This window comes from Hyperolius riggenbachi, chromosome 6 (assembly GCF_040937935.1).
Source record: "Hyperolius riggenbachi isolate aHypRig1 chromosome 6, aHypRig1.pri, whole genome shotgun sequence".
Taxonomy (NCBI): domain Eukaryota; kingdom Metazoa; phylum Chordata; class Amphibia; order Anura; family Hyperoliidae; genus Hyperolius; species Hyperolius riggenbachi.
The window spans coordinates 167,235,545-167,250,622 of NC_090651.1; the positions used below are offsets into that span (position 1 = coordinate 167,235,545).

General features: G+C 43.1%; 1 protein-coding gene across 2 annotated transcripts in view; it reads left to right on the forward strand.

The window, feature by feature from the left end:
- The window catches only part of MYH9 (myosin heavy chain 9), a 191,028-nt gene extending 182,702 nt beyond the window's left edge, over positions 1 to 8,326 (forward strand). For both annotated transcript variants that reach the window (XM_068240187.1, XM_068240186.1), the window contains exon 41: positions 7,443 to 8,326. In XM_068240187.1, the coding sequence (XP_068096288.1) occupies positions 7,443 to 7,560 (118 nt within the window). In that variant the 3' untranslated portion in view covers positions 7,561 to 8,326. The remainder of the gene's footprint in view (positions 1 to 7,442) is intronic.
- Positions 8,327 to 15,078: the final 6,752 nt, after the last annotated feature.

Sequence of the window (15,078 nt, forward strand, 5' to 3'; positions counted from 1 at the left end):
GAGTGGCCTAGTCAGTCTCCGGACCTTAATCCAATAGAAAACCTATGGAGTGAGCTCAAGCTCAGAGTTGCACAGAGACAGCCTCGAAACCGTAGGGATTTAGAGATGATCTGCAAAGAGTGGACCAACATTCCTCCTAAAATGTGTGCAAACTTGGTCATCAATTACAAGAAACGTTTGACCTCTGTGCTTGCAAACAAGGGTTTTTCCACTAAGTATTAAGTCTTTTATTGTTACAGGGTTCAAAAACTTATTTCACTCAATTAAATGCAAATCAGTTGCTATCTTTTATTTAAGGTTATTTTTTCGATTTTCCTTTTGATGTGCTATCTGCCACTGTTAAAATAAACCTACCATTGAAATGATACTGTTCTGAGACTTTATTTCTTTGTCATTGGACAAACTTACAAAATCAGTGAGGGGTCAAATAATTTCCTCCACTGTACGTCCATCGAGTTCAACCAGTACAAAGTACAACTCCAGCCTGCTCCCTCACATATCCCTGTTGATCCAGAGGAAGGCGAAAAAAAAACCCACAAGGCATGGTCCAATTAGCCCCAAAAGGGAAAAATTCCTTCCCGACTCCAGATGGCAATCAGATAAAATCCCTGGATCAACATCATTAGGCATAACCTAGCAATTGTAGCCATGGATGTCTTTCAACGCAAGGAAAGCATCTAAGCCCCCTTTAAATGCAGGTATAGAGTTTGCCTTAACGACTTCCTGTGGCAATGCATTCCACATCTTAATCACTCTTACTGTAAAGAACCCTTTCCTAAATAAATGGCTAAAACGTTTTTCCTCCATGCGCAAATCATGTCCTCTAGTCCTTTGAGAAGGCCTAGGGACAAAAAGCTCATCCGCCGAGCTATTATATTGCACTCTGATGTATTTATACATGTTAATTAGATCTCCTCTAAGGCGTCTTTTCTCTAGACTAAATAAACCCAGTTTATCTAACCTTTCTTGGTAAGCGAGACCTTCCATCCCACATATCAATGTTGTAGCTCGTCTCTGCACCTGCTTTAAAACTGCAATATCTTTTTTGTAATGTGGTGCCCAGAACTGAATTCCATATTCTAGATGTGGCCTTACTAGAGAGTTAAACAGGGGCAATATTATGCTAGCATCTCGAGTTTTTATTTCCCTTTTAATGCATCCCAAAATTTTGTTGGCTTTAGCTGCAGCGGCTTGGCATTGAATATGAGTATTTAACTTGTTGTCGATGAGTACTCCTAAGTCCTTCAAGTTTGATGTCCCCAACTGTATCCCATTTATTTTGTATGGTGCTAGACCATTGGTATGACCAAAATGCATGACTTTACATTTGTCAACATTGAATTTCATCTGCCATGTATGTGCCCATATAGCCATCCTATCCATATCCTGTTGCAATATGACACTATCTTCCTGAGAGTTGATGATTCTGCACAATTTTGTATCATCTGCAAAAATAGCAACATTGCTCACTACTGCATCTACTAGGTCATTAATAAATAAATTGAAGAGCACTGGACCCAGTACAGACCCCTGTGGGACCCCACTGCTAACAGCCTCCCATTTTGAGTACGATCCATTGACCACAACTTTGTTTTCTGTACATTAGCCAGTTCCCTATCCATGAACAGACTCTTCCCCAGTCCTTGCATCCTCAACTTTTGCACCAGACTTTTGTGGGGAACAGTGTCGAAGGCCTTTGCAAAGTCCAAGTATATCACATCTACAGCATTCCCAATATCCATATTAGCATTCACTACCTCATAAAAGCTGAGCATGTTAGTCAAACAGGACCTGTCTTTAGTAAACCCATGTTGATGCTGAGAAATAAGATTTTCTACTATGAAGTAATGTATAGTATCTCTTAGTAACCCCTCAAATAGTTTGCATACAACTGATGTTAAAGGGACACTTAAGTCAAACAAAAAAAATGAGTGTTACTCACCTAGGGCTTCCAATAGCCTCCTGCAGCTGTCCGGTGCCCTCGCCGTTTCCCTCCGATCCTCCTGGCCCCGCCGGCAGCCACTTCCTGTTTCGGTGACAGGAGCTGACAGGCTGGGGACGCGAGTGATTCTTCGCTTTCCCAGACACATTAGCACCCTCTATGCTGCTATATGGTATATGATATATGCTATAGCAGCGTAGATGGCGCTATTGTGGCCAGGAACGCAAAGAATCACTCGCATCCCCAGCCTGTCAGCTCCTGTCACCGAAACAGGAAGTGGCTGCCGGCGGGGCAGGGGGATCGGAGGGAGACGGCGATGGCACCGGACAGCTGCAGGGGGCTATTGGAAGCCCCAGGTGAGTTTTTTTTTTACACTTAAGTCTCCCTTTAAGCTTACAGGTCTCTAATTTCCTGGATCTGATTTTTTGCCCTTCTTAAATAATGGGAAAACGTGGGCTGTACGCCAATCCACTGGGACTCTGCCAGTTGCGAGAGTCACAAAAGATAAGATAAAGGGGTTTAGCTATAACTGAACTTAATTCCCTTAGGACCCGAGGATGCATGCCATCCGGGCCAGGTGCCTTGTCTATTTTTAATTTTAGTCTTGCCTTCACTTCTTCCTGTGTTAAGTATTTAATATTAGTTAGAAGATTGAGACTCTTCTGCCTCTGTAATTTGCAACAGTGCTGTTTCCTTTGTGAAGACAGAAGCAAAGAAAGCATTTAATAACTCACCTTTGTCATCCACCATTGAGTTCCCACCCTCATCCTTTAGGAGTCCTATACAGTCAACTTTTCTTTTTTTTTTAGAGTTGATGTACTTGTAAAACTTTTTTGGGTTAGATTTGATATCCCTAGCGATTTGATTTTCAGCTTCGATCTTTGCCAGCCTAATTTCTTTTTTTACAATTTTTATTGCACTCCTTATAATTGCTTAGTGCAGCCTCTGCCCCCTCCTGTTTTAGGACCTTATAGGCATTCCTTTTCCTCTTCATTTTATCCCTAACCTTTCTATTCATCCATAGAGGCCTTTTTTTATTCCTAGACATTTTGTTTCCATATGGGATATACATACTACAATATTGATTGAGAATAAGTTTAAAAGCTTGCCATTTCCCTTCAGTGTCCTCCCCTTGTAGTACATTATCCCAGTTCACCAAACTTAGTGCCTGCCTAATTTGATTGAACTTTGCTTTTCTAAAATTCATAGTTTTAGTGGTCCCGCTGCCCCGTGGTCTATCAGTCACCAGATCAAACGTTATCATGTTGTGATCACTATTTCCCAAATGTTCTTGAACCTGCACATTTGATACATTATCTGGTCTATTAGGGCTCTTTCACATCAGAGCTTGCGTTGGAGAACGCTCAAAGCATACGTTTTGTTGTATGCGTTTTGATATGCGTTGCACTGCAGTGAGTGTGCGTTTTTAATCCGTTTTCAATGCGTTACAGGACATAGAAAAACGCAGGTAATTTTTTTTTCTTTTAGTTTTCAACTTTTTACATTGTTCCTCTGTTGCATTCTGGGACTGATTGCCTGCGTTAACGGATTAAAAACGCGCATAGTGTGCGTTTTACATTGACTAACATTGTAACGCATAAAGCTAGCGTTGGCCGAAAAACTGCGCCTGGGTGCAGTGTAACGCAACGCACAAAAAGGCTGCGTTACATGTGAAAGCTAAAATGAAAGTCTATGGACTTTCATTTCACCTTGGGTAACGCAAACTTTATCCTTTGCGTTGAAACGCAGAAAATCTGCCCTAATGTGAAAGAGCCCTAAGAAATGATCAGATCCAGTAACGCATTCCCACTAGTTAGTTCTGTTACCATTTGACTCAAGTAATTGTCCTGTAGTGCTGCCAGAAATCTGCTGCTTTTACCAGAATGGGTAGCCTCAATACCCCAGTCAATGTCTGGAAAGTTAAAGTCTCCCATAATTATGACCTCATTTTTACTTGCAGCTTTTTCAATCTGCTGTAGTAATCGCAGTTCTGCAGCTTCATTAATATGAGGTGGTCTGTAGCATACCCCAATAAGCAATTGGCATTTGGCAACTTTTATTTCCAACATGAATATTTACCCAAACGGACTCCACATCTTCGCAATCTTCTTCCATCTCATCGTTGACAGCTGTAAAAGAATTCTTAACAAAGAGACAAACCCCTCCACCTTTTTTCCCTGTTCTATCCCTCCTAAACACATTGTATCCTTTTAAATTAGCTATCCAGTCATGGCTTTCATCCATCCATGTCTCGGTTATTCCCACAATGTCATAGCCTTTGTCATTCAGAATGAACTCTAGTTCGTCTATTTTATTTGCAAGGCTCCGAGCATTGGTTACCATGCACTTTATATTTTTACCACCACATTTACCAATTTTGTTTACATGAAATGGGCTACTTGAAGTTTTACCAACCTCCTTAATCTTTACTGTCCCCTCCCCCCTCTCCGCCCCCCATAATGTTAGGCTCCCACTGTCTTTTTACCTTATCTTGTCTACATATTGAGACTTTATCCTCCCGCCTCCCCCCAGATCCTAGTTTAAAATCTCCTCCAACAGTTTAGCCATCTTCTCCCCCAATGCAGCTACACCCTCCCCATTAAGGTGAAGCCCATCCCTGCTGTAGAACCTGTAGCCGACTGCAAAGCCTGCCCAGTTCTCCAGGAACCTAAACCCTTCCTTCCTACACCAATTTCTCAGCCACTTATTTAACTTCCTAAGCTCCCTCTGTCTCTCAGATGTGGCACTGGCAGTATTTCAGAGAACACCACCTTGGAGGTCCTTGCTTTAAGTTTATCTCCAAGTACCTGAAAATCATTTTTGAGGACCTTCCATCTCCCACTAACTTTGTCATTGGTGCCAATGTGTACCATGACAGCTGAGTCTTCCCCAGCCCCACCCAATAATCTGTCAATTCTTTCCGCTACATGCCGAACCCGAGCACCCGGGAGGCAACAGACTGTACGGCATTCACGGTTTCTTCGACAGATTACCCTATCTGTGCGCCTAATAATTGAATACCCTACCACCAGTACCTGTCTAGCCTTAGCTGCACTCCTATTCCCTTTCTCTTTGCAGCAGTCTGCCTCTTGGTTGCTAAGGAGCACATCCTGCTGCAGCATTGCTACTCCTGAATCATCCTCCCCAATATTACGCAAACAAGCATACTTATTAGTGAGGGACAACTCGGGACTAGCCTCCCTGCCACTTTTTCCCCTACCCCTTCTGTCTGTGACCCAACTAGCGGCTACCTTTGCTTCTTGCTCCGGCTTTACTCCACCCACCTCATCCTCACCGATTCCATCCAGTGTCTGGATCGTGAGATCCAAGCTCATCTCCATGTTGTGTATGCGTCTCAGTGTTGCGAGATGCTTATTTAGCTCTGCGACTTCCGCCTCTAACTGAGCAACACGCACACACCCAGGGCAACAGTAAACACCCTCAATCCGCTGATCAAGGCATGCATACATGTCACAGGATGTACACTGTACAGCATAGTCCAACATGATGACTATTGTGTGGGGAAATTTTATTTAAAGTAAACTGTGGCGGTAAAAGTTGAAACGGGAGAGTGAGTGAAGTTCGGGAGTGAGTGCAGCTGGGGTGGAAGAGGGGGAGGAGGGGGAGTGAGTGAATTTGGGGTGGAGGAGGGGAAGTGAGTAAAGTTGGGGTGGGGGAGGGGAGGAGGGGGAGTGAGTGAAGCTGGGGTGGAGTCCTCAAAACTTAAACTACACCACAACGTGTTAGCACATTCTAACCAGTGCAAAAAACCGCAATATTGGTTAAATTTTTTTATATAGTCCTTACCTGCTTCCTCTCACCTCTCTTTGTGCCTGTGTTGTAACACCTGTTTTTAACGCCTATGCCACTTGTGCCGAAGCCACTTAGTGAGCAAGCTCAGTACTGAGTCCTGAAGCTGACCAAAACCTCCTGTTACAGCTAATCCCTCCCCCTAGCTAATTACCTGCCTGTTGCAAGAGAAAAAAAATGTACTTTTAAAAACTAAAAGTGGTATCGCCGTACTCAGAAGTAGTAGTATGTGTTTTGGGGTGTATTTTTATACATACCCATGCTGGGTGGGAGAAATCTCTCTGTAAATGGACAATTGTGTGTAAAAAAAAAAAAAAAAAAAAATGTCATTTACAGAGATATTTCTCCCACCCAGCATCTGTATGTGTAAAAATACACCACAAAACACATTATACTACTTCTCCTGAGTACGGCGATACCACATGTGTGGCACTTTTTAGCACCCTAACTGCGCTAAGGGGCCCAAAGTCCAATGAGTACCTTTAGGATTTCACAGGTCATTTTGCGACATTTGGTTTCAAGACTACTCCTCACGGTTTAGGGCCCGTAAAATGCCAGGGCAGTATAGGAACCCCACAAATGACCCCATTTTAGAAAGACACCCCAAGGTATTCCGTTAGGAGTATGGTGAGTTCATAGAATTTTTTTTTTGTCACAAGTTAGAAGAAATGGAAACTTTTTTTTGTCGTCTCAGTGTCATTTTCCGCTAACTTGTGCCAAAAAATAAAATCTTCTATGAACTCATCATGCCTCTCAGTGAATACTTTGGGATATCTTCTTTCCAAAATGGGGTCATTTGGGGGGCATTTATACTATCCTGGAATTTTAGCACCTCATGAAACATGACGGGTGGGCAGAAAAGTCGGAAATGCTTCAAAATGGGAAAATTCACTTTTGGCACCATAGTTTGTAAACGCTATAACTTTTACCCAATCCAATAAATATACACTGAATGGTTGTTTTTTTTATCAGACATGTAGCACAATAACTTTCGCGCTCAAATGTATAGGAAATTTTACTTTATTTGAAAAATGTCAGCACAGAAAGTGTCATTTTTTTTGACAAAATTCATGTCTTTTTTGATGAATATAATAAAAACTAAAACTCGCAGCAGCAATCAAATAGCACCAAAAGAAAGCTGTATTAGTGACAAGAAAAGGAGGTAAAATTAATTTAGGTGGTGGGTTGTATGACCGAGCAATAAACCGTGAAAGCTGCAGTGGTCTGAATGGAAAAAAAAGGCTCAGGTTGAGGGGCGAAAAGTATGTGGTCCTCAAGTGGTTAAAGAGCCTAGCGGTTGAAACTAAATTAGTGGAAAGATGCGACTCTGCCCCATTTGGAAGCTGTGAAGAGGTTCTTTTCACTCCACCAAGAGAAATTTTCTTTATTAATCTAATATGATAAAAAGGTAGTATATTAGGAAAAAATACCTTCATTTCAAAATTAAATTCGGTTACTATGTGTTGTACTTGCAAATAAGTGCTGTGATTGAATAGCTGTTAGTTTGTGTCCATAGAGTAGTAGCGTTGATTTTAAAGCTAAAATGGGTGATAACAAGCCAGTCTTACAAGGTTCCCAATTGTATCTGGCAAGCAGTGCCCTTACTAAATCAGGCCTTTTGTAACCACTCCATTATTCATTCTTTTGGTAGTTTTTTTTATTGTATTTTTTCTTTTCTTTTTTGGCACAGACGTGGTGGGGATGTACCATTTGTCACTAGACGTGTCGGAAGAAAGGGTGTTGATGAAGCTTCTGATGAAGATTTGGACGGAAAATCAGATTCTGGAGATATAAAATCTGCTGAATAAATTTCTCTAACATATTGCATTCTTAATTTTTCCTTATCCAGGGGAATTCATACAGTTTAAAACCTATGAAGGGGATTTTGTTTGTTTTCCTTTCTCATTGTTTGGGGGGGGGGGGGGGATCATTTTATCAGCTTTTGAGAGCTGACAAAATGTTCTTGCTGTCTTCCGTAAAGTACCAAAGCCGTAAATTTCAACAGATGCAATAATTTTATATAAAATGCAGACCATGGCTTTTACTATGGTTTCACAAGGTTAAGCAATGTCTGTGCACTTTCTGTCATAAGGCAGAAGACTATAAACACTGTATGCCTTTTTCATTATTGACTGTATTGCAAACTTTGACTCTATTGCTGCTTTTTTTTTTCTACCTGGATGCTTTCTTGCTATGTTGATGTTGGGGAGTTTAGTTAAGGACCAAATGTATTCATCAGAAGTATGGAACACAATTGTACACTGCAAGTGTCTTTTTATACTTGTTTAAGAGATACAATATTATAAATATGTAACTGGAGAACTTGTCTGTATTATGCACCATATATATGAGCTGATATTCTGCACACCTTACTGTAATGGTCAAATGGTTTTCACTTTTTTCTGTATCACTGCCTAAGGGTGCTCATTTCAGAACAGCTTTTTCCGATGGTTATCCTGTGTATTATAAGTGCCTTTCCCGTGGTAATTGGATATGTTCAGAGCCAAGACTGCACATCAGGGCAGTCTTGCTGTTGCTTTATATAATAAAATATGGACAGTACTGCAAATGATAGATCTGATTCTGTAGTTTTATTTTTTTGGAGTTTGAACTATGTTTAGAGTTGCGTGTTAATACCACAACGGACACACTAATAGACATACTACTTTAAGGGCTGAGGTTCATGGCAATTGAAACAGCGTGCGTTTGCCAGTTTCTGATGTGTTCTGTCCCATTTCCTCCAATGGATGCAGGTGTTTGTTTGTTTTTTCTTCACTCCCTCCCATCAGCTCTGTGCTCTCATCTTGCTATTCCCATTTTTAGATTAATTTGATTTCCACCCTCTTTACCCATTAGTATTGTGGGGATATGCCTCCTTCCTCACTCGGCAATTCAGTCAAAAGTGGTGAGTACGCTGTCAGTACTTCCTCAAGACTATACATATACAATGTATGCATTTTCATGATCCGCTAATGCACGTGATCCAACACTGGAAGGGCCCGTTTCCACTTGTGCGTTGCGATACCGTTGCGGAAAACGTGTCAATGAATCCGCGTGCGGATTCGTACGCAATTTCGATCGCGTGATGCTGTATGCGATTTTAAGCGACAACGCAGGAAAACCGCAAGACAAAAACTCTTCCGGTTTTCCTATTAAATTACATTACCGGTGATTCGTGTGCGGCATGCGAATTCCGAATTCTGTGGAGATTTTTTTTCTGCACAGCAGACCGCATAGAATTCCTGACAAGTGGAAACAGCCCCATCCACTTGTATTGGTTATGCGAATCTGCATGCAGAAAACGCATGCAGATTCGTTCTAGTGGAAACTGGCCCTTAACCAGGGTGCTGAAAAGAATGGTTTCCCCCCCTCCCCCTCCTCCCTTCAGATGGAAAAATGCATTAAATATGAACATGCCCATTCATTTTACATGGACTGTCAGTTGTAATGCATTTATCTAGTACAGAAAACACAAAACTTTATGCCTTTCATTGTGGTTCTTCTATTTAGTTTAGCAGAGTCCGTGCTGTTTCCAATTTTTAAAATGGCCAACATGGCGTAACTTGCTGATAGGAGTGGTTTCACAGAGTAAGGCATTTGGGATAATGTTTGAAAAGTAAAACTAAACCTTCACTTACTATTACTAGGACCATAGAAATGTATGTACTGCTGAAAAAATAGAAATTAGGTGCACTTCTCCACAGTCCTTGAAAATGTCTCCTCAGTTTGGCTGTCAGTTCAGATCTAACAAACCGATAGGAATGTCCCTTTCTTAGCCAGTGGTGCACTGTTTTGGGGGGGAAAAGTAACAGATCCTCATGTTCTGTGCTACTTATTCCTGCAGCAACTTAGTACAGTTGGTATGACACTGCAGCCTGAACAGTGCTGTAAAGTTAATTGATTGTTTTGACAGCAATATTCACTTCAGGTCAATGGATGATGCTGATATCACACAGGTCTGTAAGGCCTGGCGCACACCTGAGGAGTTTTTCTGAGCGTTGAGTTTTTAAATCTGCTGCTAATGTTATCCTATGTGTCTGTGCACACTGGAGCAATGAGGTTTTGTAAAAAAAAAACCATAGCATTACATTGGGAAGAGCTTTTAGAGGTTTCAAAAGCTCTTCCCAATGTAATCCTATGGGTTTTTTTACAAAACCTCATTGCTCCAGTGTGCACAGACACATAGGATAACATTAGCAGCAGATTTAAAAACTCAAAACGCTCAGAAAAACTCCTCTGGTGTGCACCAGGCCTAACAGGGCTTTTACTTTTCCAACGTATTAAAGTGACTGCTTTAAAGGTTAACTGCAAATTCTCTTGTTTATCAGATCTAAAGCACACTTGAACTGATCCTGTACATGTTAAACTACACATGATATTGTGTGGTATTGGGTCCCAATACCTACTGGTCCTCCTGTTTGGATGGGCTGCCTCCCATCTCTCTGTTGCTCCACTTTAACCCAATTCATGGCTCTGGTGAGCTGGAACAGCCGATAATGGAGCACAGCATGCTCTGTCCACTACATGCTCTGTGTATGTCCGTGCTCTGTCCTACCTGTGCACAGAAGCTGATAGCGTCGTTCTGGGCAGGTGTGCTTATGTCCCACTCATAATGCGGTATTTGAGCAGTTCTGGTGTCCCGTAAAGAGGAACGCCAGTGAAAATAAAATAAAGTGCTTCATTTTTACCATAATTATGTATAAATGATTTAGTCAGTGTTTGCCCATTGTAAAATCTTTTAAATCCCTGATTTAAATTCTGACATTTATTACATGGTGACATTTTTACTGTTGGCAGGTGATGTAGCTGCGGCATGCTTATTTGGCAGTTGGAAACAGCTGTAAACTATTTCCCACAATGCAGCAAGGTTCACAGACAGGAAACTGCTAAGAGTACACACATTTCTTGTGGGAGGGGTTTCACCACAATATCAGCCATACAGCGCCCCCCGATTGTCTGTGAAAAGGAATATATTTCTTATGTAAAAGGGGGTGTCATTTACTGATTGGGATAGTTTAATTCTGGGTCGGAGTTTTTCTTTAAGCTGTCTTTTTTTTTTTTTTTTTTTTTTTTTTTTTTTTACGTTCTTGGCTGGCTGCAGATTGAAATCAGTTTAATAAAATATAAAAAAAAAAATTGGTTGGTGCTTCACAATTCTGAGTTTGGAATTCATTTCCTGTTATGATTTTTAGTATGTGTTACGGCCAGAACCTGAAGTCTGGCCACTTTGGGTTCTGGCCGGCGAACATGCAAAGTGAACTATGTGAGAACAAAACTATGTTCAGCTGACACTTTCAGACTTTGGCTGGCCAGAACTGGAAATGACTGGACCTGGCTGGCCAAATCCCAAAGGAAGGCAAACTGCATAAATTTCAGCAGCAGCATCTGCATTTCCTGGCTTTTTCCCTTGCCTATTGTACCTGTCTCCAGGGAGGAATTATACAGAACAGCCCATCCCTCCCTCCTGTGAGTGCTGCTCTTATTGCAGCCTGTATCATTGGTATTTGCTGCTATAACACAGGCTGCAATAGAAGCCTAATGCTGGGAATACACGGTTCGTTTGAAATTATCAATCGAGCTTCTGATGGCTCGATTGATGATTTACGACCTGTTTAATACCCCGCCGGATCGATTCCCCGCTCGATACCGGCGGGGAGAACAAAAGAATGAACTTACGGGAGATGAGAAATGCCCGCGGGGACGAGCGGTAATTGATCCGGGGGGACGTGCCGGCATTTAGCTTCTGCTCGATTCCGGCGCATAATCGACCCGTGTATTCCCAGCATAAGACACCATGCACTGGCGCACGGAGGGGGGTGTTCCGGGTGTCTGGAACACCCCCCTCCCTGCAGCGACACCGGAAGTGGGGTTTGTGCGGTGAGGGTCTCATGAGCAGGCCTTATGCTGCGGGGGGCCTCACTTGCTGCTGGGTGGCGGCGGGCGTACGGGCCTCACGCTGCGGGGAGAGAGACTTCCACTTACAGTGCCTGGATCCTGCGCAGCCTCTATGTACTTCCTGTCCCGGCCGGCGTCTGTCGCTATGGTAACAGCGCCCCCTGTGATGACGTACCGCATGTCATCACAGAGGGAGCTCTTACCGATGCGACGCGCGCCGGGAGAGGCTGAAGATAGAAGCTGCATGCAGGATCAAGGAAGGTAAGTGGAAACTCCGCTCTCCCTGCTCCCCCCCGCCTAACTATCTTATACTGGGGCATATACCTATCTAATCTATACTGGGGGACATATACCTATCTAACTTATACTGGGGGACATATACCTATCTAACTTATACTGGGGGACATATACCTATCTAACCTATACTGGGGCACCTACCTATCTAATCTATACTGGAGGCATAGACCTATCTAATCTATACTGGGGGACATATTCCTATCTAACCTATACTGGGGGACATATTCCTATCTAACCTATACTGGGGGACTAATACGTATCTGACTTATACTGGGGGACATATACCTATCTAACCTATACTGGGGCACCTACCTATCTAATCTATACTGGAGGCATAGACCTATCTAATCTATACTGGAGGCATAGACCTATCTAACCTATACTGGAGGCATAGACCTATCTAACCTATACTGGAGGCATAGACCTATCTAACCTATACTGGCGGACATATACCTATCTAATCTATACTGCGGACATATACCTATGTAACCTATACTGGGGGCAACTATATGGGCTACCTATACTGGGAGGGGAACCTATAGCTGGCTACCTATACTGCGGGCACCTATACCTGTCTCCACGTTGGCGCATTTTACGCCCCCACCCTGGGTGCAATTTAGCCTAGAAACTGCTAGTATTTGGCTCCACCCACACCATGTTTTGGCCATGCCCACACGCAGCTTTCAGGAATTCCCCGCCCCACCCCCTACCATGGAAATCCTGGATTTGCCCCTGCCATGGGCCATATGCAATTCATGTTTTCGCCTGAGTTTTTTCTCCTACAAGAAAAATTTTTGTTTGGTGATTTAAAAAGTAAATTTATTGACAAGTTTAAAAATATCACCTAGGAGAAAACAAGTGAAAAATGAAATTGCGTATGGGCCCATGTGTGCACACAGCTGGGAAGGAGAGTCAAGGTGCACTGGAAGGGCTACCCTGTATATTTCCTCCCTGGAGACAGATGTAAGAGGATGACATGTGGGAGAGAAGCTGGGGAATGCACATGCCTCTGCTGAGTTTGTGCTGTTTTCTCATCTGCCGCCGTGCTGTATGAATGCCTCTTTGGGACTTGGCTGGCTCTTGGCCGGTCGTGTTCTGGCTGGCCAAAGTCTGAAAGGGGTAAGTGTTTCTTCCATTAGCCGCATCAGTCACCACTTAACCAATTTGGGATCTGGCCGTCCAATACGTGAACTTCAGGATCTGGCTGCAACGTACAGAATCGCCACTTTACATGCAAAGAATTCTGAGTTGATGCAAATTGTGTATTCAAATGTAAGCAACTTGAAAATGGACCAATGCAATTCCTCTGAGGTCAAATTCTCCCAATTTGCAAGATGCATGCACTATTTGCATAAACTCATTATTTGCATCTTGGGGCTGGTTCACAATGCAATAGCTTTTTCTTAACCTCCCTAGCGTTTTGATTCCGTGCGGCGCACGGTCGCAGGAGTTTTTTTGACCTGATTTTTTTTTTTTCATGTAGCTAGCCTATCGCTAGCTACATGATTCCCCCCCCTTCCCTGCTCTCTCCCTCCCACCCTTCCGATTGCCGCCAGCGTGAATACTTACGAACGACCTGCCGATACGAATGGCATGGATTCTCTTCCCATGGGAACAAGCCCCCCCCCAAAAAAAAATTCAAATTGGACTAGCGTTTTGATTCCGTGCGGCACACAGCCACGGGAGGGTTTTTTGACGTAAATTTTTTTTCATGTAGCTAGCCTATCGCTAGCTACATGATTCCCCCCCTCCCTGCTCCCCTCCCACCCTTCTGATCGCTGGCGGCATGAATGCCTATCAGGAAATCCCCGTTCTGAACGGGATTTCCTGCAGGGCTTCCCCCGTCGCCATGGTGACGAATGGAATGACGTCATCGACGTTGTGACGTCACAGGGAGTCCCAATCTACCCCATAGCGCAGCCTGGCGGTGATTGGCCAGGCTGCGCAAGGGGTCTACGGGGGGGGGGCTCTTTCGCGGCGGATTGGCGGCAAGCGGGTAAGACGCGCAGCTAGCAAAGTGCTAGCTGCGTGTATAAAAAAAATATGCAAATCGGACCACCAGGGCCTGAGCAATCCAACGTGGCATTGCTGGATGAGCTGAGCTTGTCCGTAACGCCCAGGTGGTTAAGCTCTTGTGATTTTAAAAGCTAATGCTAATGTAATGCGATGGGTTCTCAATTGTGCAATTTTATAAAAATCACACACAGCATTGCATTGGCAAGAGCTTTTCAAATCACACTGCAAGAGCTTTTTTTTTTTTAGCTCTAGCGAACTCAGCCCTTATTAGCATTGCAGCATATGACCATCCCTAATGAGTACAGGTAGTCCTCTGTTAAGAACATTCAGGTTAAGAACAAACCAACAGTCCCTATCTCGTTCGTTAAGTCGGAATATTGGGCCATCTCTGTCCCCTGTACCTCCTCTGTGCCTCCAGTGTCCCTCTGTCACCTCAAACCTGTATAAACAGGTACAGAGGGTAAAGTCAAAAACTAGTCCAATTTGAAATTTTTTTGGGGGGGGGCTCATTCCCATGGAAACAGAGAATCCATGCCTTTTGTATCGGCGGGTCGTTCGTAAGTCGTTGACTACCTGTAATGGCACTCCTTTTTAACACTATCTGCAGCACAGACTGGAAGCATTTTTCCCTACCTCACAGGTTAGTTTACTGAAAAGTAATTCTATGAGCAGCAGTGTGTGTGGAAACAGGCATTCTGAATAAAACCAACCCCCAGATTACCACCTAGGAAGTTGAAATGTGTTGACCTCCTTATGAGTAGAAGCGGTGGTTCAGTGAAAATGTGGGATGGTCAGTGAGATGCAAATAATTCTTAGTTGGTGCAGGAGTGTGCAAATACATACATCTTTAAAATGGACCATTTAAATTACACCTTAGCAGGATTTGATTGGTCTATTTACATGATCTGTAAATTTACATAATCCTGCATCAACCAGGAATTGCTTCTCTTCAATCCCTACTGTTAGAGACCCAGAGACTAGGCAACCTCATGTATTTTACTACATGTATCAATGGGAACATGACAGTAAACACCTACCCTGCTTTTAGTTTAATTCTTATCTGCTTAAAGGGAAGGTCCAAGCAAAATTAAAAAATGCGTTTCACTTACCTGGGGCTT